The sequence below is a fragment of the Grampus griseus genome (assembly GCF_964374135.1).
Source record: "Grampus griseus genome assembly, chromosome: 6".
Taxonomy (NCBI): domain Eukaryota; kingdom Metazoa; phylum Chordata; class Mammalia; order Artiodactyla; family Delphinidae; genus Grampus; species Grampus griseus.
In genome coordinates, this window is record NC_139000.1 from 22,724,320 (window position 1) to 22,745,357 (window position 21,038).

Below are 21,038 nucleotides of genomic sequence, written 5' to 3' on the forward strand. Positions count from 1 at the left end.
CAAAGAGTAATCCCAGAGGATGTTTTCAAATTAATATGGAATTAATTGAATGACATGTTTGGGTTTGGATCCGGAGCTCCAGCTTATAGCCAAAAATATTCATTAACTTGCAGGGTCTTCTTCCATGGCATCCTAGGGACTCATTCTAGACAGCACCACTCTCAAACCGAGAATTTTCTGTTTGTCAGAAACAGACTCACAGACACAGAAAACAGACTTGTGGTTGCCAAGGGGAAGGCGGGTGGGGGAGGGATGGATTGGGAGTTTGGGATAGTAGATGCAAACTATTATATAGAGAATGGATAAACAACAAGGTCCTACTGTATAGCACAGAGATCTATATTCAATATCCTATGATAAAACCATGATGGAAAAGAATATGAAAAAGTGTATGTATGTACATATGTATAACTAAATCACTGTGCTGTACAGCAGAAATGGACACAACATTGTAAATCAACTACAATAAAATAAATTCTAAAAAAAGAATTTTCTGTTTGCAACTTCTAATCCATGACACAAACTGGAGACAAGCCAAACCCTAAATCCGTCCTTCTGTTTATCACCCAGCAGGATCCCTGAGAGCAAGATGCAGAGTATTCAACCTTGAAAAAATTTTTTCAAAGCATTATTTCAGTAGGAAGAAAAAGTGCTCTAACAATATGTGTAAATTCTTGATCTTTTTGGAAGTTTTGGCACAGATAAACTTATGCAAAATAAGGCATTCTGTTCTGTCATTTTCTTTTATCTTCATCAGATGTAATAAAGGATATACTCTGGAGGGTGAAAAAGAATCATCCTGTCTTGCTAGCAGTTCTTGGAGTCATTCTCCTCCCTTGTGTGAACTGGTCAAGTGTTCCAGCCCCGAAGACATAAATAATGGGAAATATATTTTGAGTGGGCTTACCTATCTTTCTACTGCATCGTATTCATGTGACAATGGATACAGGTACAGTCCTAGACACCAGCCAAGCTTCCTACAATGCCCTGTTCCTCATTATTTACTCAGTGGGTTTCACTTGCATGTGACTGGCCAGATTGAAATACAAGTTTTTAAATGTAAGATATTCTCAAATGTGTGTACTTCTTGAGGCTCAGCCTATAGTAAATGCCCAGGGAAATATTCCATCTAATTTTGTCTCTGGGACCTCTAATTCAATGTTATAAACATTCAGACATTAAACAGGAAAGCAAAAAATGTTTATGAAGCGTAACACAACACCTAATAAAGTGCTTTAGTGATGGATATTTTGGCAAACGAAATATTGCATAGGATGTCGTAAAAATCATGTCAAGATAAGGACCAGGGTCTTTAATACTGTTAAGAGGTTAATTTGATTAATGGGGTGTGTGTGTGTGTTCAAAAAGAAGGGACAATATCTCTGGTGGTCCTGTAGTTAAGACTTCACCTTCCAATGCCACGGGTGCAGGTTCAATCCCTGGTCAAGGAACTAAGGAATTTGTTAATATTGTAACAAATTCAATAAAGATTTAAAAAATGGTCCACATCAAAAAAATCTTAAAAAAGGGGGGGGGGCTTCCCTGGTGGCGCAGTGATGAAGAATCCACCTACCAGTGCAGGGGACACAGGTTCAAGCCCTAGTCCGGGAAGATCCCACATGGCGCAGGGCAACTAAGCCTGTGCGCCACAACTACTGAGCCTGCGAGCCACAACTACAGAAGCCCACGCACCTAGAGCCCGTGCTCTGCAACAAGAGAAGCCACCGCAATGAGAAGCCCACACACCGCAACGTAGAGTAGCCCCCGCTCGCCGCAGCTAGAGAAAGCCCACACACAGCAACAAAGACCCAACACAGCCAAAAATAAAATAAATAAAAACAAATCAAAACAAAAAGAAGGGACAATAGAGAGTCGGGCTGTGATCAAAAACGAGGCCAACAGGATCTGACATGAAACAGATCAAATGAACAGAAAATGGAGTGAGTTGTACAATCAAAAGCTGATTGGCAAGTGAAGGTGGATATGGCATGCCGTAGGCCTGCGAGGTTTTTAAATTCAAAGGAAGACCAGAGGTCAGAGTGATGAGCAACACTGTTCAGATGCCCAGGCTAATGGCAAGGGCAGTTCCCTCTGACCTCAGTTACCCTGACTTCCTGGGTGTCTGTCTTCCTTATCGTTGGATCCTAACCAGCATGTTACCCTTTCTCATCCAAGTAATCTGCTAATCACAGCACCACCAATGAGCACATTGAACCATTTTATTTTGCACCCCAGTTATGTTGTTTTAGCCTACTCATAGTTTTAAATGAATCTATAGCCAGCTGAGATTTCCATTTAAAAAAAAAAAAGTGATTGATTGACATTGATTGCCACACGCCATGTGGGATCTTAGTTCCCCAACCAGGGATTGAACCTGTGCCCCCTGCAGTGGAAGCACAGGATCTTAACCACTGGACTGCCAGGGAAGTCCCAGATTTCCCTTGTTTTTATATAAAGCAATAAAATGGGAAGAAACTTTATTTTTATGTATTAAAATTCCTCAAGTGTCCCCTATTCTCTCCTAAGTTCTTCCTCGTTCACCTCCAGAGCAGTAAGTAAATAGCCAACAAAAGAGGTGGCACCATTCTTTCCTGTAGCTTGCAGGGCCCTTTGGTCATCGAATGCTCGGCCTCAGGCAGCTGGGATAGAGCGCCACCTACCTGCCATCTCGTCTCCTGTGGAGAGCCACCGGCCATCAAAGATGCTGTCACCACCGGGAGTAACTTCACTTTCGGGAACACTGTCACTTACACTTGCAAAGAAGGGTGAGTAAACCCGATGAAGGAAAGGAATTTTGGGAGAGGATGGGCCCAACCGCAGATGGGCTCCATTGAATACTAAATTAAATTTCCTGGCGGCCAAAGCCAAAGAGAGCTTTATGTTCTTTTCTTACAACAGAAAGGGAGCATATTCCCCTGTGGGAACAATGTTTTCCTGGAATTAGAGTAATTTATCAAATTAGGTCTTGAATAACGGACATTGGGCAATGCAGTGGAAAATATCTCTATACTTCAATTAAAGATGGAAAAAGCATATTTAAATAGGCATTTGTGTATTTATCCTCTGCCAAATCAAACGCAAGACGTAGGTCACAACATAAAGATGCCACATCTGCATGAAAAAAATATTAAAAAGTTCAGATTTTTAAATTTTTAATGATCTCATTTAATTCAGAGATAAAATGTAAAAAAACAGGAACAGATTACAAAGTGCTTTCATACTCGTCTCATTTTATCCTCACAAAAACCGTGTAAGACACAGAGAAAGGAGAGGCTCCCTCTGGGATGGTGATCTGCTTAGGGTCTTAGGCAGGCAGTAAAGAATTGAGGGGTGATTAAATCCCAGATCATCTGACTGGCATTTCATTGCTCATTTTTTTCCGTGCTTCCTCAATAAATGTTTTCACCAGTAATAGTTTATAACTTTCACAGTCCAGATTTACCACAGATGCTTTTCATGCAGTTGGAACGAGTGACAGCAGAGGGGCTGCCATTTTCTGCATTTGTGTCTCAGCTCTATCTTTCACTCACTGTGCAGCCCGGGGAAAATGGTATAACCTCTCTCTGCTTCTATGAGTCATTAAAGGTTGATACTCCTTATGGATATTGTGAGCAATAAAATGATATACTGCTTGGACTAGGCAGAAAATAATAACTCAACAAGCTGTGCCACTACTATGATGTTAGGACAGAAGAGAGGACACAGTTTCATGAAAGTAACGTGAAAGTTGAAGTTGTTTTCACCTAGATAGAAGACCGTTCCACTAATACAGGCCACCAGCAGGTGGCAACCATATTTTCTTGCAAAAAGCTCTTGAGAGTCAAATACTCACGTAAATAACTGACAGAAATCCCGGATCTTAACACCTTCTTAAGTGAGAAAAGAAATCTTGAATATTAAAATGTCAGTGTAAGAATTGGCTTTTTAAAATTTATTTTGTTGAAGTATAGTTGCTTTACAATGTTGTATCAATTTGTGGGAATTAGCTTTTGATGGCCCCATCTCTCCCCTGTGGATTGACTCATTTAAAAATTGCTTCCTAGCGAACTACATAGTACTATTTAAGATTAGTCATTTAAATGTTTATGAAACCTTATCGATATAAATGTTCCAAATAATAGCTACATATTGATAACTTCTGGGTTTTTTTCTGATTAAGAAGTAATGTATTATCACCATATAAAACTAGAAAATAAACATATTTTTTTAAATTGCCCGAAGATAAATGATACTTTACTATATCTCTTACTAGAATTTTGTCTTTGCATATACTTTTAAAGATCATGCTCTTATAAAAATCCCCATTTTTCTTTTTTTCGCTATAAATCATTCACTTATATCATAAGAAGAGTTCTATATCTGCCTAATGCTAAGTCTACGTATCATACAAAAAAGGTTTGTTAAAAGAAGCAATAAAGACAATAATGAAAATCACAACAAATCCCTGCATTCGTAGAGGGTTTTACATTCTTCAAAGGACACTCCTGTGAATTATCTCATGTGCTCCCTTCAACAAAGAGAGGGATTTTGAAGAAGATATATTAGTCCCACTTTATAGTTAAAACATAAAGGCGTTGGGCCACGTTATCATACAGATCCCTTCTGCTCTAAGCAAATAGACACTCTGGGAGCTTTCTTCTCATTGAAAAGATGGAAACCAAATCTGTCATCTCAGTCATATAGCTGTTAAAGGGTATGAGGCCATTTTTATAAAAGTGCTTTACATGTGCGTGAAGGTACTATATAAATATGGCTTTATTAATATTTTCTGTGTCATCATTATTGTTATGTAAAGTGATGACATTTTAATAATATAGGGGAAACTATCTTAAGTAGTTAATCAAATTAATGGAAAGTACACATGGTCACAAATCACTACCACTCATGTTTTTTTCCTAAAAGAAAAATATCAATAGCTATTAGAAGATAGTTTCATTTTTCTGAAAGTAACAATTTTGGTGAGAGGAAGAACACTTTGCCCCTTTACATACACTTACTCTTAGAGTGTTAGGAGGGTGGCCAGACCGGAGAGCTCTGTCTTATTCCTTTTTTTCTGGACAAATGCCTAATGAAACATTTAAATATACAAAAGAGCACAAAACCAAATTAATCTCTATTTAAAATTACCTGTGTATCCACTGCTGAGATAAAAGTACATGTTAAATTTTTGCCATAGTTATTGTAGATCTCTCTTTATAAAAGAAATACAATATTACAAAAATAACTAGAAGCCATTCTCATCACTTTCTCACTCCTCTCAAAGTAAATGTGCATTTTTTTCTGTGTTACATATGTACTCATAAACAAATATGCTGTTGATTTAAATGTTTTAATTTTCATGTACGTTGTTCATACTCTGAGTATCCTTTTGAAGCTTGATTTTCGTTTAACGTCGTGTTTTTTGCCTTTGTTGATAAAGGTAAATCAACAGAATTCATTTTAACTGCTCTATAGTGCTTCCTTGTCAGAATGAGCAATCTCTAAGTTACCCATTTCCTTGCTGGTAGAGGGTTAATTGCTTTCCACTTTATTTGATGATACAGCAGTGCTGAAGTAAACATCCTTGCACATCTCCCAGTCCATAGAAGGAAGAATACCTCTGGCCTAGACACCAAAAGTGAGAGTTGTTGGGTCATGAGGCATGCATATTTTTAACTTTATACTAGATAGTCCTTAATATTTATCAATTGTTTCCTTTAGAGTTTGTTTTTTGTGTGTGTCAAATTTAAGAAGTTTTTCCTACTCTGAGATCATACTCAGTTTCTTTGCCTTTCTGCTGAACAACTCAAAGATCGTAGAAAATATTTGTTTCTGTCACCCCTCTCATCTTAAATGTCTTATCACTATCTACATTTTACTGCCCTCTTATTTTACTTTCCAAATCAGTCATTTTTTTGATATACTCAATGCTTATTTAGATTTACTAACATTTTTATGAATCTTTCATAAAAAGCATTCATTTTTATGAATTGCTTTTTCCATCCCACTCCTTCCTTTGGGTTTAATGCTTCTGCTTCCTAAAGTACATCCTTTATATCTTTCTTTTGGCAAGAGTCAGTATGTTACACAATCTTTGTCTGAAAATAATAGTATTTTACCCTTGCTCTTGAATTATAGTTTAGCTGGGTATACAAGTCTACATTAATAGTTTGCTTCCATAAACATTTTTGAAAGATATTTCCATTGCCCTATGACTTCTAGTGTTTCTGTTGAGGATTCCATCAGTCTAATTTAGTAGCCCTCAACCAGGGGCAATATTGCCCTCCAGGAACATTTGACAATGTCTGGAGACGTTTTGGTTGTCCCCGTTGAGGGAAGGTGCTATAGGAACAGAGTCTGGGGGTGCTGCTAAAACATCCTACTATGCATAGGACAGACCCCCACAACAAAGAATTGTCTGGTCCAATATGTCAGTAGTGCTGAGGTTGAGAAACTGGTTGAATTGTTGTTCCTTTATAAGCAATGTGTCTTCCCTTTATTTATTTTTTTAATTTGTCTTCGTTGTTTTGGTGTTTCTCTGTGGTATGACTAAAGTTGTACTAATTGCCATTCATCTTGTTCAGGGCTCATTGTACTTCTTACATCTGAGAACTTGTATCTTTCACCAATTTTAAAATAAGCTATTTTCACTTTAAATATTCTTCTTAACTTTCACTTTTCTCTATTTCTGTAAGTTTTATTAGATAAATATTGGAGCTTTTATTTCTACTTTACATGTTTATTAACCTGTCACATTTTCCATCTCTTTAAAAACTTGGGTTGCATTTGGATAATTTCCTCACATATATCTTCCAGTTCACTAATTTTCATTTCTACTATCTGTAATCTGCTTTTGAAATGTGTCCCCTTTTTTTGAATTTTTATTTTCTATATTTTTATTTTTAGAATTTCTCTTTATTTTTCAACTATTTCTTTTTACAGTCTCTTCTTTTTAAATAGGATTTTAAGAGTTTTTGTCCTTAATTATTTGAACATATTTATTTCATTTTTTGTTTTAGATTTTAGACCACTTTTTCTATCATCTCAATTTATTGGTGCCCTCATCTTGCTGTTTGTTCTGCCTACTGACCCGTTCATGATGGAAAGCGTGCATGTGTGTTTTGTAATTTCAGATTCTGTCCTTATAGTGTTTGGGACTTGTTTGATCTGTGACAGTTCTTTAATGGTCTGAGTATAAGGATTATTTTTTCTTCTAGGTGCCCCAGGAGTATCACCATCCAAAAACCTAATTTTACATTTATTTATCAATTCAAAGTCTTTCCATACAAAATGAGTGGTATAAACCCTACCCTCAAGTCCACATGACATGCAGTCCTGGGTTCTGCTACCTTAGCCAGGACTTTGTTTTTCCAGCCAGATTCCCAGCAAATACAGAGATCTCACTTGTCATCTCACTAGGCCTCTAGGTGGAATTTTTCTGGTGAATATCCTTTCAGTGTATGTCCTTCTAGGACATAGATTCTTGCCAGAGACTCAGCTATTACTCTCTATTTCCCCTTTCCTGTCCAATCCAGGGGCAGCCATAGCATTCATTCACAGGCTTACTTTTCTGTTTTTAATTTCCTCTTCATTTCTGGCACATGGAGATTTCCTTTCTGGTCAGCTAAGCTATGCATTTAAAATAATTTCTGTTGTATTTCATCAAGTGTTATATAGGGAGGGTGTTCAGACAATATTATAGCCAGAACTAGAAGTCAGTGCTTGTCCTCTCTCTCTTCACTCCTTTTCTATCTCTCCCCACCAAGGGATTGATTAGCATAGGTCAACATGCATTAATGTCTGTTCTATTCCAGGACGGAATCACTGTGTTCATGTCATGGCTTTTGTGTAATGGCTTTGGCATCCTGCTGTCTCCTTCCACTTCCTAAGATGCTTTTGGCCTGATAAGAATGTTAGGGCCTATTTCCCTCCCTAGCCCTTTCAATTCCCTCTTCTCCCTTGGGGCTGCCTAACACAGACCACTGACCTACACACCATTTAAGCTACCCACTCCTGGTTATTGGGGATACATACACACATTCTTGTTTTGGTCTCAGTATTTTTGTCTTCTCTTATTGGTGGTGTGCTTTGCATGGGCCTTTCCTTGGGTTAAGAAAAGAAGACACCCTCTCAAGATTAGGATAGAAGAGTAGAGACTTTAGGAGACTGGAGTAGTAAGATGAATGCCAGAGAAGAAAAGGAATAAGTCTGATTTCTGTCTCCTGCCCTGAAATTGGCCTTCCAAATTCACCTTTTTTCAAAACATTATACTGGTTTTCAGCTTTTTGCCTCAATTAATAAAATGTTCACTTGTTTCCCATTTTCCTTTTCATCCTCATGTATACTCTCTTGGTGAGAAACTCAGTAGGAAGGAAGGGTCATTGACATTCGAACTTCCTCATAGAATGTTTCCCTTTTGAGTCTTTTCAAATATAGACTGTTAAATGCAATTAGTGAATATACTATGATAACATTTTTGTAATCTTTTTCAATTGAAAACAGAACTAATTACTGATACAGATTTATACTTTCTATTGCTCTTATTAAATTGCAGCCCTTTAAATATCTAGTATGCTGCTCTTTTAAGACTCTTTTAAGGTTCTTTTTCGCAGAAGAGAAGAGCTAATAACCCACTGGGGAGCCTTCTCACAAAGCTTCCCAGGCCCATGCCTCTTAGTAGGCGTTCACTCCATGAATCAAATCACTGAAAATTGCACCTGGAGATTACTCTGCCCATTTCCAAAGGATTTTTGTTATCATTCCAGAAGTATGATAATGTATTACAGCCAGTGTATCCTAAAATGTGTCATTCTATGACATCACTGTAATATCGATGGGACAATTTTCCTTGGAATTATGGAGGAAAACAACTTGTTTTATAATACATATGGCCTGATTTTTTTTTTTTTTTTTTTTGCGGTACGCGGGCCCTCTCACTGTTGCGGCCTCTCCCGTTGCGGAGCACAGGCTCCGGACGCGCAGGCTCAGCGGCCATGGCTCACGGGCCTAGCCGCTCCGCGGCATGTGGGATCTTCCCGGACCGGGGCACGAACCCGTGTCCCCTGCATCGGCAGGCAGACTCCCAACCACTGCACCACCAGGGAAGCCCCATATGGCCTGATTTTTAATAACAGACTGCAAGGGTGTCCCCAATGTCTCTTGAATGAGAATACAAAAGGTCACACAGAGTAAAATTAAATATTTCAATGTTTTAGATTTGTACCAATTCCACTTTTTCCTGTTTTAGTAGCCAACGTATATAGGATGTATCTTATCATCTGTACAAAACTTTATCATTTTAAGTGATTCTTTTACATAAGCAGGTGGAATATGTCTTCCAGAAATCTTAACACTCATTTAGATTTCTAACATAATGAAATGGTGTGGCTGTTTGATCAGAGACCAGTTATAGTTCTATCTAGGCAATAACTACAAATTAATTCCTCTTTTTTTTTGCCATTCAGAGAATATATCCTTCTTTAGCATCTTAAAAGACTAACTGATATATATGTTTCAGGAGACAGTTATTTTTGATAGCCTCTGTCCCCATCTTCGCTGAATATGCTGTCTAGTCTAGAGCACTGGCTTTATTTATTTATTTTTGAAGCCACTCAGTGTAAATTCCTCTGCTCCTCTGAAATGCCAGCCATTCAAGTATTCATAGCTTGGCCCCAAGGTTCTACAAATGGATCATTAGAGCTAATTGAGAGGTTTCAGTAAGGAATCCCAGCCCCTTCATAACATTTCCATGACTAAAAAGTGATCCTACACTCTGGTTAAGATGCCAAGCTTGCAGCTTTGGAAGTGAAGGTGTGGGGAGACAGACGTTTAGACAGACGTTTCAGCCAGCTCAACCTCAAATCTGCCTTTCTCTTTCTCATCAATGGACATGATTCCAAGTCTGTTCACTCTCAGAGTCACTGTCCTCTGAGCCTATTCCAATAGGTCTATAGCCCTTTTTGAATTGTGATACCCAGAGCTGAATGTGCAAATTAGAATGTAACTGCAAGAGAGATAAAAACACCAAGTCTAGGGACTGACACGTGGTACTTAAAACATGACAATTTATTTCATTTCTCTTCTCCTCTTTCCGGATAAATGAGTTTCTAAAGATGCAGTAACCCTTTTAAGGATGTCACCATTGACTCATTCAAGGAAACTAAAGTCTTTCACATTGGCTGCCACTAAGCCAGGTTTCCCTTTGTGCAGTTTTTCTTTATTATCTATATACAGGACCTCCCATTTTATCTTTGTTAAATATTACCTAGTAAGATTAGAAACATTGAACTGCCCTGTTAAAACCCTTATCCTTCACCCTACAGTTATGTGTTGCTTACAAACTGATGGGCTAAGGACAGAGTTTTGTGACATTAGAAGATACGAAACGCCCAACTAGCTTACTTCTATTAACCAATAATACTCTTTGGGTCATCCAGTTAATAAACCACTTAAATATCTTTCTGTTCTAGCAGCATTTCTTCTGCTAAAATCTTATGAGAATCCTTGTCAAAGGAACTGTCAAAAACCATTTCCAGTTAATCTGTGCCTGCCACATCTTCACGCATTAACCATCACAACTGTCAAAAACACACAAGATCCTAGTGACCACTGCTTCCCTTTCCAGATGTTCATAGGCCATTCCTAACTACTTGTAAGTCCCCACAAGCCCCCAGCTATGTCACACTCCCATTTCTTTGCTCCTGTTACTTTTCTTCCTTTTCTGCTTCTTTCACGACTCCCCTCAGAAGCTATTTCATCTGGGACACAAAGTACATGCACTGCCATTGCCTTAGTACACTAGGGAAGGGATTCTTGCACACAGCATGGCCTAATTGCCTAATGAAGAACTAAATGTTGATTGAGAATCATAAAGAAAAGTCAAGTTCTTAAGTCAGAGAAAGGGATGGTGTCAATTCTAGGAAAGTATGGATAGTATTGAAAATGCAGTCTTTAAATTCATTTAATCAAAATACATGTATTTAGTGGTAATCTTCCATTATATTACAGAAGAGCTTTTTGCTGTGATTTTCCATTAGGGAAGAGTCATTGGTGGAGATTGTCCAGCAGATCAGGGGTCAGAGGCCTAACGAAGTGCTGCCAGATTACAAAACTCTGTTCCTGGGTCCTCAAGAGGCTTTGAGGAATAAGGAAGGTTCTGGAGGCAGAGGCTTCTGCCTCAAAGCAGTCAGTCCCATTACCTAAAGGAAGCACTCTATAGATGGCACAATGGATCCTAATAAATCAGGGATGTCTCAGGTGATGTCTATAAACTTCAGCCAGTGAAATACAGTAGCAACATCAAAGGACCCCATGAAAATAATGATGCATGGTTCAAAGTGTGCAAAGGATGTAAACTGTGCTATGAAAATATAAAACATCAAGAGCCTCTATAGGAAGCATCCTAAATGCCCATCGACAGACGAATGGATAAAGAAGATGTGGTACATATATGCAATGGAATATTACTCGGCCATAAAAAGGAACAAAACTGAGTTATTTGCAGTGAGGTGGGTGGACCTAGAATCTGTCATACAGAGTGAAGTAAGTCAGAAAGGGAAAAACAAATATCGTATATTAACGCATATATGTGCAATCTAGAAAAATGGTACGGATGAACCGGTTTGCAAGGCAGAAATAGAGACACAGATGTAGAGAACAAACGTATGGACACCAAGGGGAGAAAGCTGGCGGCGGGGGGGATGAATTGGGGACTGGGATTGACATATATACACTAATATGTATAAAATAGATAACTCATAAAAACCTGCTGTATAAAAAAAAGATTAAACCAAGGATGTGAAAAATCTGTACACTGAAACTACAAAACATTGATAAAATAAATTGAAGGGGACCCAAAAAAAAGAGCCTCTATAAATGGAGCACATTCTACACAGGAATAGCAGAGTCTAGGCACTCAGACCTAGGGCAATGTATTTTTAATAATACATTATTATTTTTAATAATAAAATTATGCTTGTAACATACTGTCTTTGTATATCTTCCTGGATCCTTTAAGACAGAAGCCATCCAAAAATTTATTATATATTCTTATACAAAGAACTGAGCTTTTCCACAACAATGAACTGCAGCAGACCCTAACTGGAGACTGTGCTTAGCTATTGGGGGAGGCTATGAGTATTCGCTTTGAGACCACTTCTATCCATAGCACGATATATGACTGTAGATAGGGTAGGAACACATATCTCTGATGATGCTCTATCATTTTTTCCTTGATCTTTCTGTTTCCTATAGATTTCCTAAATCTTGCCAGAGTGGGTGAAGGAATTCTAATCTCTCTGTAAGAGCCGATTCCTTATAAAACGAAAAGGGACCTCAGTAGAAATTTTTGCTAGTTAATGACTTAAGAATCTTTGCTGAAGGGCAGGTCAGATAAGTTGTACTAATGACACTGCCATACAGTTTCCACAGAACATCCACCGATTGCAATCTAACCGACCTCCTTTTAAAAAGAGAGAGGACATTGCAGCACTATTTACAATAGCCAGAACATGGAAGCAGCTTAAGTGTCCATCGATAGATGAATGGATAAAGGAGATGTGGCACATATATACAATGGAATATTACTTAGCCACAAAAAGAAACAAAATTGAGTTATTTGTAATGAGGTGGATGGACCTAGAGTCTGTCATACAGAGTGAAGTAACTCAGAAAGAGAAAAACAAATACCGTATGCTAACACATATATATGGAATCTAAAAAAAAAAATGGTTCTGATGAACCTAGGGGCAGGACAGGAATAAAGATGCAGACGTAGAGAATGGACTTGAGGACACAGGGAGGGGGAAGAGCAAGCTTGGACGAAGTGAGAGTAGCATTGACATGTATACGCTACCAAATGTAAGATAGATAGTGGGAAGCAGTTGCATGGCACAGGGAGATCAGCTCGGTGCTTTGTGACCACCTAGATGGGTGGGATAGGGAGGGTGGGAGGGAGACGCAAGAGGGAGTGGATATGGGGATATATGTATACATATAGCTGATTCACTTTGTCATATAGCAGAAACTAACACACCATTGTAAAGCAATTATACTCCAATAAAGATGTTAAAAATAAATAAATACATACATACATACGTACAAAGGGAGAGTCATCTCCTAAAAAAAAAAAAAAAAAGGAAGAGAGATAGAGCAACATCATGGGAAAGATAGAAGGGTTGGAATCCAGTAAACCAAATTCCGATCCTACCTCTGCTGCTTGCACCCATGTGACTCTCAGCAGATTTCCTAGCCTGTCTGAACAACCGTTCACTCATCTGCAAAATGAAGAAATTAATATTTCTAAACAGGGTTCAGTTGGTGCCAAATTATTTTAGTCCCCTTACGCTTCATTATTAAGACGACGGACTGATCGGATGTTAGACAGTCCTTTCAAACTCCCTGTCCTCTTTCTCTTCAGTACAAAAGTGAGAATGAAAATCAGAATGACTCAAATGTAATTATTCTAATACTGCGTATCCTAATGTTTTGTTCTGCTTCATTGAGAGAGCACTTGAGCATAATTAAGATTTTTGTAAGTCATCGATCTATCATCATATATGGGGAAATACCTGTGCATAAACAAAGCAAAATTTATTCGTGCTGGTTGAATAGCAGAGCCATATGCAGACACAGCTTTTAATGCTAACCACATGGTTAAGGGTTTAGGAAACAATGGAGACTGAAATTATTATCCCTCCTTTAAAGTTCATTGATTATAAGCAAGTGGATACCTAGGAGTTATATGCAGGCTACCTGTGGTTCATCAGAGCTTTTGTTTCAAAGACTAGTGATCAAATTAAGCAACGGAAATCATCTATAGCTAGATGAAGTTCCAACTTTGAATTGAGTCAGACAGGACCGTAGCTTAGTCCTCATTTTTATTTTTAAAGAAATGTGTAACAATTTTTAGAGGTTTTTTTTAACATCTTTATTGGATTATAATTGCTTTACAATGGTGTGTTAGTCTCTGCTTTATAACAAAGTGAATCAGCTATACATATACATATATCCCCATATCCCCTCCCTCTTGCGTCTCCCTCCCACCCTCCCTATCCCACCCCTCTAGGTGGTCACAAAGCACCGAGCTGATCTCCCTGTGCTATGCGGCTGCTTCCCACTAGCTGTCTATTTTACATTTGGTAGTATAAATAGCAAAATCCACTTCCCTTTCTGAACAAGCCCTAATATTAATAACAAGATGTATATCTTAAATGAAGGTCATTTGATCAATAAGCTCAAATTCAAATAGTAAATATTGTTTTAAAGGATAAAAGTAAAGTTATTGGTGGAAAGATTTAGAAAATAAAAGCAGAATAAGAAGATGCAAACACCTTTTCTCAAATAATGTGCTTAGTTACTGTTCCTTTCTCCCTAATCTCATAGCTACACCCTTGCCGGTCCTGACACCATTGAGTGCCTGGCCAATGGCAAGTGGAGCAGAAGTGACCAGCAGTGTCTGGCTGTCTCCTGTGATGAGCCCCCCAGTGTGGAACATGCCTCTCCAGAGACTGCCCATCGGTTATTTGGAGACATTGCATTCTACTATTGTTCAGATGGTTACAGCCTGGCAGACAACTCCCAGCTCCTCTGCAATGCCCAGGGCAAGTGGGTTCCCCCAGAAGGTCAGGCCGTGCCCCGTTGTATAGCTCATTTTTGTGAAAAACCCCCTGCTGTTTCCTACAGCATCTTGGAATCTGTGAGCAAAGCAAAATTTGCCGCAGGCTCAGTTGTGAGCTTCAAATGCACGGAGGGTTTCGTACTGAACACCTCAGCAAAGATTGAATGTCTGAGAGGTGGGCAGTGGAACCCTTCCCCCATGTCCATCCAGTGCATCCCCGTGCGCTGCGGAGAGCCGCCCCGCATCATGAACGGCTATGCGATTGGATCAAACTACAGTTTTGGAGCCGTGGTGGCTTATAGCTGCAACAGGGGCTTCTACATCAAAGGGGAGAAGAAGAGCGCCTGCGAAGCCACGGGACAGTGGAGTAGCCCCATACCCACATGCCACCCTGTATCTTGCAATGAACCACCAAAGGTTGAGAATGGCTTTCTGGAGGTAAGAGACTGATTCACAAGTGTCCATGGCTTTCATCGTTTACAGGGCCAGCCCATTGGAGCTTATTCAGAAGCAGGGACATGAATAGACTAATAGGTGAATAACAGAAGCTGCTAAATCTATTGGTGGTAAATATTGGAGAGAATTTGATAGAGGTCATGAATCCTTTTAATCTATAGCTTTCTACCTTCTACTAGCATATAGGCACTTGAAACACTTTATAGCAATATTTTAGCCCAGCTATGACGTTAGAATGAAATAGTTTTAAGAGATACTATTTTGATTTATAAAAAGTTACTCCAAGATGGATGTATTGTTTATTTTTATAGAAATCAAGGTCTAAATGGAACCTGGAGAAGTCTGTTACCATTTCTTATTTTTAGACAAAAGATGGGGGTAAACCATCCATTCACCGTAAGGTGGTTTTTGCAGTTTTCTTTTAGGGAACCTAAAGGTAATTTCATCAGGACAAAGGGTTTTGTCAGATCCACGCATATCCTCCTTTCTCGTTACTATGTGTCTTCTCATTAAATCTATCAAGAAAACAGGAATAACAATCTATTCCCCCAAATCAAGGGTCACTTTAAAGAGACAGTATTCTAATTAAACACTTTTTTAAAACCCACGCCTACATAGTACCTTTTCTCCTTTATATTCTAAAACAACAGTGAATGCCTTTTATTTAAGACTTTTGCTCAGGTGTATTAGCTTTCCATTGGAAGAAGGTGTCTAGGATATGTAAGGGGGCTTTCTTCATTTATTCATTTAACAGATATTTCTGGAGCTCCTACTAGGTGCCAGGTAAGTACTGGAGATCTAGTATTTAATAACACGGATTAGGTCTGTGATGCCATGGTGTTTATATGCATGTGGGGTGCCCAAGGAATAGATAAATAAACAAAGCAAATAATCATGTCCAAATACCAAGAAGTTCACTGCACCACAGAAGCTAGACGTACCGTTAACAGAAGAACCATTGCAATCTTTTTTAAAGTTTTCATAAGTAATTCATCTTTGGACTGCCTAAAAATGACCTCTTATTATGTTATTCACTTATATAGTTGAATGTTGAGAGTATGAATATTGAATTTTTTGTTTAAAAGGTAAAATGTTACTTTTTATTTTCCACCCTTGTGTCATGGCAGCAATTTTTTAAAATTATATTAAGGATGAACACAAAACTCTGACAGTAGGTCCATATCCATAAAAACATTTGTTTTTCTTATTATCTAACAGCGTAAACAAATGTACGTTTGTGTGTGTTTCCTTTTCTGTGAGTAAAACAACACACTCTAGCACTGCTTTGGTCGGTGAGATTTTTTTAATTTACCAAGTAATTTATAATTTTTGGTATTGCTCCATCAACTCATCAATCGTTTTAGAGACTATTGATCTTTAGTTATTATGGGCTGACCGCTGTGGCCAACATTTCTGCTGTAGGGATTACCTAATTTGACCTTCTGCCATCCTTTTTGTTTATTTAAATAAAAAAAATAGAGTGGACCTATTGGAAAAATACAAGTCCTCATTTGCTTATGTCTTAATTGATACATTTTAACATAGGCATTTTAGTTTAGTTCTTCTTTACTGTGATTTGCTGTATTTTGTCAGTTATATTCCGTGTTATACAAATTGTACTTCATTGTTTTCTCCCTGTTATGCAGCATACAGCTGGCAGGACCTTTGAGAGTGAAGTGAGATACCGGTGTAACCCAGGCTATAAGTCAGTCGGAAGTCCTGTCTTTGTCTGCCAAGCCAATCGCCACTGGCACAGTGAATCCCCTCTGTCGTGCATCCCTCTCAACTGTGGAAAACCTCCCCCGATCCAGAATGGCTACAGGAAAGGAGAAAATTTTGAAGTAGGGTCCAAGGTTCAGTTTTTCTGCAATGAGGGTTACGAGCTTATTGGTGATCATTCTTGGACGTGCCTGAAATCCGGCAAATGGAATAAGAAGCCAAACCAAAAGTGTGTGCCCGCCAAGTGCCCAGAGCCACCCCTCTTGGAGAACCAACTGGTTTTGAAGGAGTTGCCCACCGAGGTGGGAGTGGTGACATTTTCCTGTAAAGAAGGGAACGCCCTCCAGGGCCCCTCTGTCCTGAAATGCTTGCCATCCCAGCAGTGGAATGATTCTTTTCCTGTTTGTAAGATGGTTCTTTGCCTCCCTCCTCCGCTGATTCCCTTCGGTGTCCCTGCTCCTTCTTCTGCTCTTCATTTTGGAAGTGCTGTCAAGTATTCTTGTGTGGATGGGTTTTTCTTAAGAGGAGATGCTACCACCTTCTGCCAGGCTGATGGCACCTGGAGCTCTCCACTGCCAGAATGTGTGCCAGTAGAGTGCCCCCAACCTGAGGAAATCCTCAATGGCATCATTGACGTGCAAGGTCTTGCCTATCTGAGCACAGCTCTCTATACCTGCAAGCCAGGCTTTGAGTTGGTGGGCAATTCTACCACTCTTTGTGGGGAAAATGGTCACTGGCTTGGAAGAAAACCAACCTGTAAGCCCATTGAGTGCCCCAAGCCCAAGGAGATTTCGAATGGCAAATTCTCTTACACAAACCTACACTATGGACAGACCATCACCTACTCTTGTGACCGGGGCTTCAGGCTCAAAGGTCCCAAAGCCTTGACTTGTTTAGAGACAGGTGATTGGGATGTGGATGTCCCATCTTGCAGTGCCATCCACTGTGATCCCCCACATCCCATTGAGAACGGTTTCGTAGAAGGTGCAGATTACAGCTATGGTGCCATGATCATCTACAGCTGCTTCCCTGGGTTCCAGGTAGCTGGTCACGCCATGCAGACCTGTGAAGAGTCGGGATGGTCAAGCTCCATCCCAACATGTGTACTCATAGACTGCGGTCTCCCTCCTCACATTGATTTTGGAGACTGTACTAAGGTCAGAGACGGTCAGGAATATTTTAACCAAGAAGAAGACATGATGGAAGTTCCATATCTGACTCCTTACCCACCTCATCATCTGGGAACAGTGGCTAAAACCTGGGGAAACACAAAGGGATCTCCTGCTACACATTCAGCAAAATTCCGATACAACACCCTGGTTTCGTACACCTGTAATCCAGGATATGAACTCTTGGGGAACCCTGTGCTGATCTGCCAGGAGGATGGAACTTGGAATGGCAGTGCGCCATCGTGCATTTCAGTGGAATGTGACCTGCCTGTTGCTCCCGAAAACGGCTTTTTGCATTTTACAGAGACTACCATGGGCAGTGCCATACAGTATAGCTGCAAACCTGGGCACACTCTGGTGGGCTCCGACGTAAGACTTTGTCTACAGAATAGAGAATGGAGTGGTACTTCCCCACTCTGTGAGGCCATCTCATGCCCCAAACCAAATCTAGTTATGAATGGCTCCATCAAAGGGAGCAACTACACGTACCTGAGCATGTTGTACTATGAGTGTAACCCTGGGTACGTGTTGAATGGCACTGACAGGAGAACGTGTCAAGAAAATAAAAATTGGGATAGGAATGAGCCAATTTGTATTCCTGTGGACTGTGGTTCACCTCCAGTCTCAGCAAATGGCCAGGTAAAGGGAGAGGAGTATACATTCCAAAAAGAGGTTGAGTACACTTGCGATGAAGGGTTCTTGCTGGAGGGGGCCAGCAGTCGTGTTTGTCTTGCTGATGGAAGTTGGAGTGGGACGACTCCCATCTGTGTGCCTGTCAGGTGTTCTCCCCCACTACAGGTGGCAAACGGGGTGATGGATGGCCTGGACTATGGCTTCGGGAAGAAAGTGGTGTTCCGTTGTCAAGACGGCTACGTGTTGCACGGTGCCCCCAAACTCATCTGTCAATCAGATGGTAACTGGGATGCCCAGGTTCCTCTCTGTAAACCAGTCAGCTGTGGCCCTCCTGAAGATCTTGCCCATGGCTTCCCTAATGGCTTCTCCTTTTATCATGGAGGGCATATACAGTATCAGTGCTTTCCCGGTTATAAGCTCCACGGAAGTCCTTCAAGAAAGTGTCTCTCCAATAGTTCCTGGAGTGGCAGCCCACCTTCCTGCCTGCCTTGCACGTGTTCCCCACCAGTCATTCAGAATGGAGCAGTCAACAGGACAGATTTTGGTTGCGGGCAGGCAGCTCGGATTCAGTGCTTCAAAGGCTTCCAGCTCCTGGGACTTCCTGAAATCACCTGCGAAGCCAATGGCCAATGGAGCTCTGGCTTCCCACACTGTGAACATACTTCTTGCGGTTCTCCCCCAACGATACCAAATGCATTCACCAGTGAGAGTGGCTCTTTGGAGGAAAATGTGATAACTTACAACTGCAGATCTGGGTATGTCATCCGAGGCAGTTCAGATCTGATTTGTACAGAGAAAGGGACGTGGAGCCAGCCTTATCCTGTCTGTGAGCCCCTGTCCTGTGGACCCCCACCACCTGTCTCCAGTGCAGTGGCAACTGGAGAGGTACACACCTATGGAAGTAAAGTGAAACTCAGGTAAGACCTGGCTCTAGAGTCTCCAAGGGGCACAGGCAGGAGGGTTGTAAAATGAAAAGTGATAGGTCAAAAATGTAGCTAACTGGGAAGAAAACACCCTCTCTGGGCTGCTGTCCAAAAGCTGAAGCTTTTAACACTTGGCTTTATTCTGTCCACAATTATGCAGAAATCCATTGACTTGTAAGAATAAATTTCTACACTTTCAGACTGTAGTTCCTAATATAATTATCATATTCTGTTGCACTTCATGGAACAGCAAGATCCTCTAGCTAGCTTTAATATCTCTTAAATCACAGGCTCTTTTTTAAACATTATGCTGATAAATTTCTTTGTTATAACCTAGTGATTATATTCATATATGCAGATGTTGGAGAAATAAGGCAAAAGCTGAAGAATTCAGGTCAAAAGTCACATACTTTTTTTTTTTTTTTTTGCGGTACATGGGCCTTTCACTGTTGTGGCTCCGGACGCGCAGGCTCAGCAGCCATGGCCCACAGGCCCAGCCACTCCGCGGCATGTGGGATCCTCCCAGACCGGGGCACGAACCCGTGTCCCCTGCATCGGCAGGTGGACCCTCAACCACTGCACCACCAGGGAAGCCCCCAAAATCACATACTTTAATTGGTCAACATTAATAGGGAGATAGTCTTGAGGGGACATCCAACCTATGCTGTCTGAGCAAACTAAGCATTTAATGCACAGATAGTGATTTTTGCTGAAAAGTTCTCTATTTAAAATGTATTAAAAAAAGATGAGAAAATATGGAATGAATTTATAAATTAGACTTTTATTGGAATAAATGCCTGTAATGTGTAAATATATCTCAACCCTCTAAATCAATTTAGATTTTATTGATATCTCTGAAGGAATTGTGGATTAGCCTTCACATATTGGCTTCTTAGATTTTATTAATAATTTAATAACTCTTCTTAAGCTTGTCCGTTGTAGACATTTTAGCTCTACCTTCATTTTCTCTTAATTACAGTAAGAAATAGACCCAAGGGAGGATTGTCACTGTAATGAAACCTGAAGAATAGTGGATTATGCACCACGAAGAAAAACAAAAATTATTCCTCGCTTTTTTTTTTTTTTTTTTTTTTTTTTTTTTGCGATACACGGGCCTCTCACTGTTGTGGCCTCTCCCGTTGCGGAGCACAGGCTCTGGACGCACAGGCTCAGCGGCCATGGCTCACGGGCCCAGCCGCTCCACGGCATGTGGGATCTTCCCGGACCGGGGCACGAACCCGTGTCCCCTGCATCGGCAGGCGGACTCTCAACCACTGCGCCACCAGGGAAGCCCTATTCCTCGCTTTTGACATGCATTTTCAATTTTCTATTTGGACATTGGTGTCTCAGATAGCTTGAGAAATCACAATAAGACCTGCTTCCCAAGACTCTCCTGTTTGTTTTTCCTTGTGTGTTGATTGTCTTCAGATCTTCACTTATTAGTAAACAGATCATTCCAAGTTTGCAAAACCTGTGACTGCTACCTAGCCTGGTAATTTGCGAAATTTAAAAAATATATCCACCCAATAAATGTTAGTTAAT

At 40.1% G+C, this 21,038-nt stretch overlaps 1 protein-coding gene across 1 annotated transcript in view; it reads left to right on the forward strand.

Moving 5' to 3' along the window:
* SVEP1 (sushi, von Willebrand factor type A, EGF and pentraxin domain containing 1) overlaps positions 1–21,038 on the forward strand; it is a gene marked incomplete at its 5' end in the record, with an annotated part of 184,195 nt that overhangs the window by 130,647 nt on the left and 32,510 nt on the right. The window contains 4 exons of the mRNA XM_082656871.1: positions 758–949; positions 2,598–2,765; positions 14,362–15,034; positions 16,699–19,490. Of these exons, the coding sequence (XP_082512997.1) occupies positions 758–949; positions 2,598–2,765; positions 14,362–15,034; positions 16,699–19,490 (3,825 nt within the window). The remainder of the gene's footprint in view (positions 1–757; positions 950–2,597; positions 2,766–14,361; positions 15,035–16,698; positions 19,491–21,038) is intronic.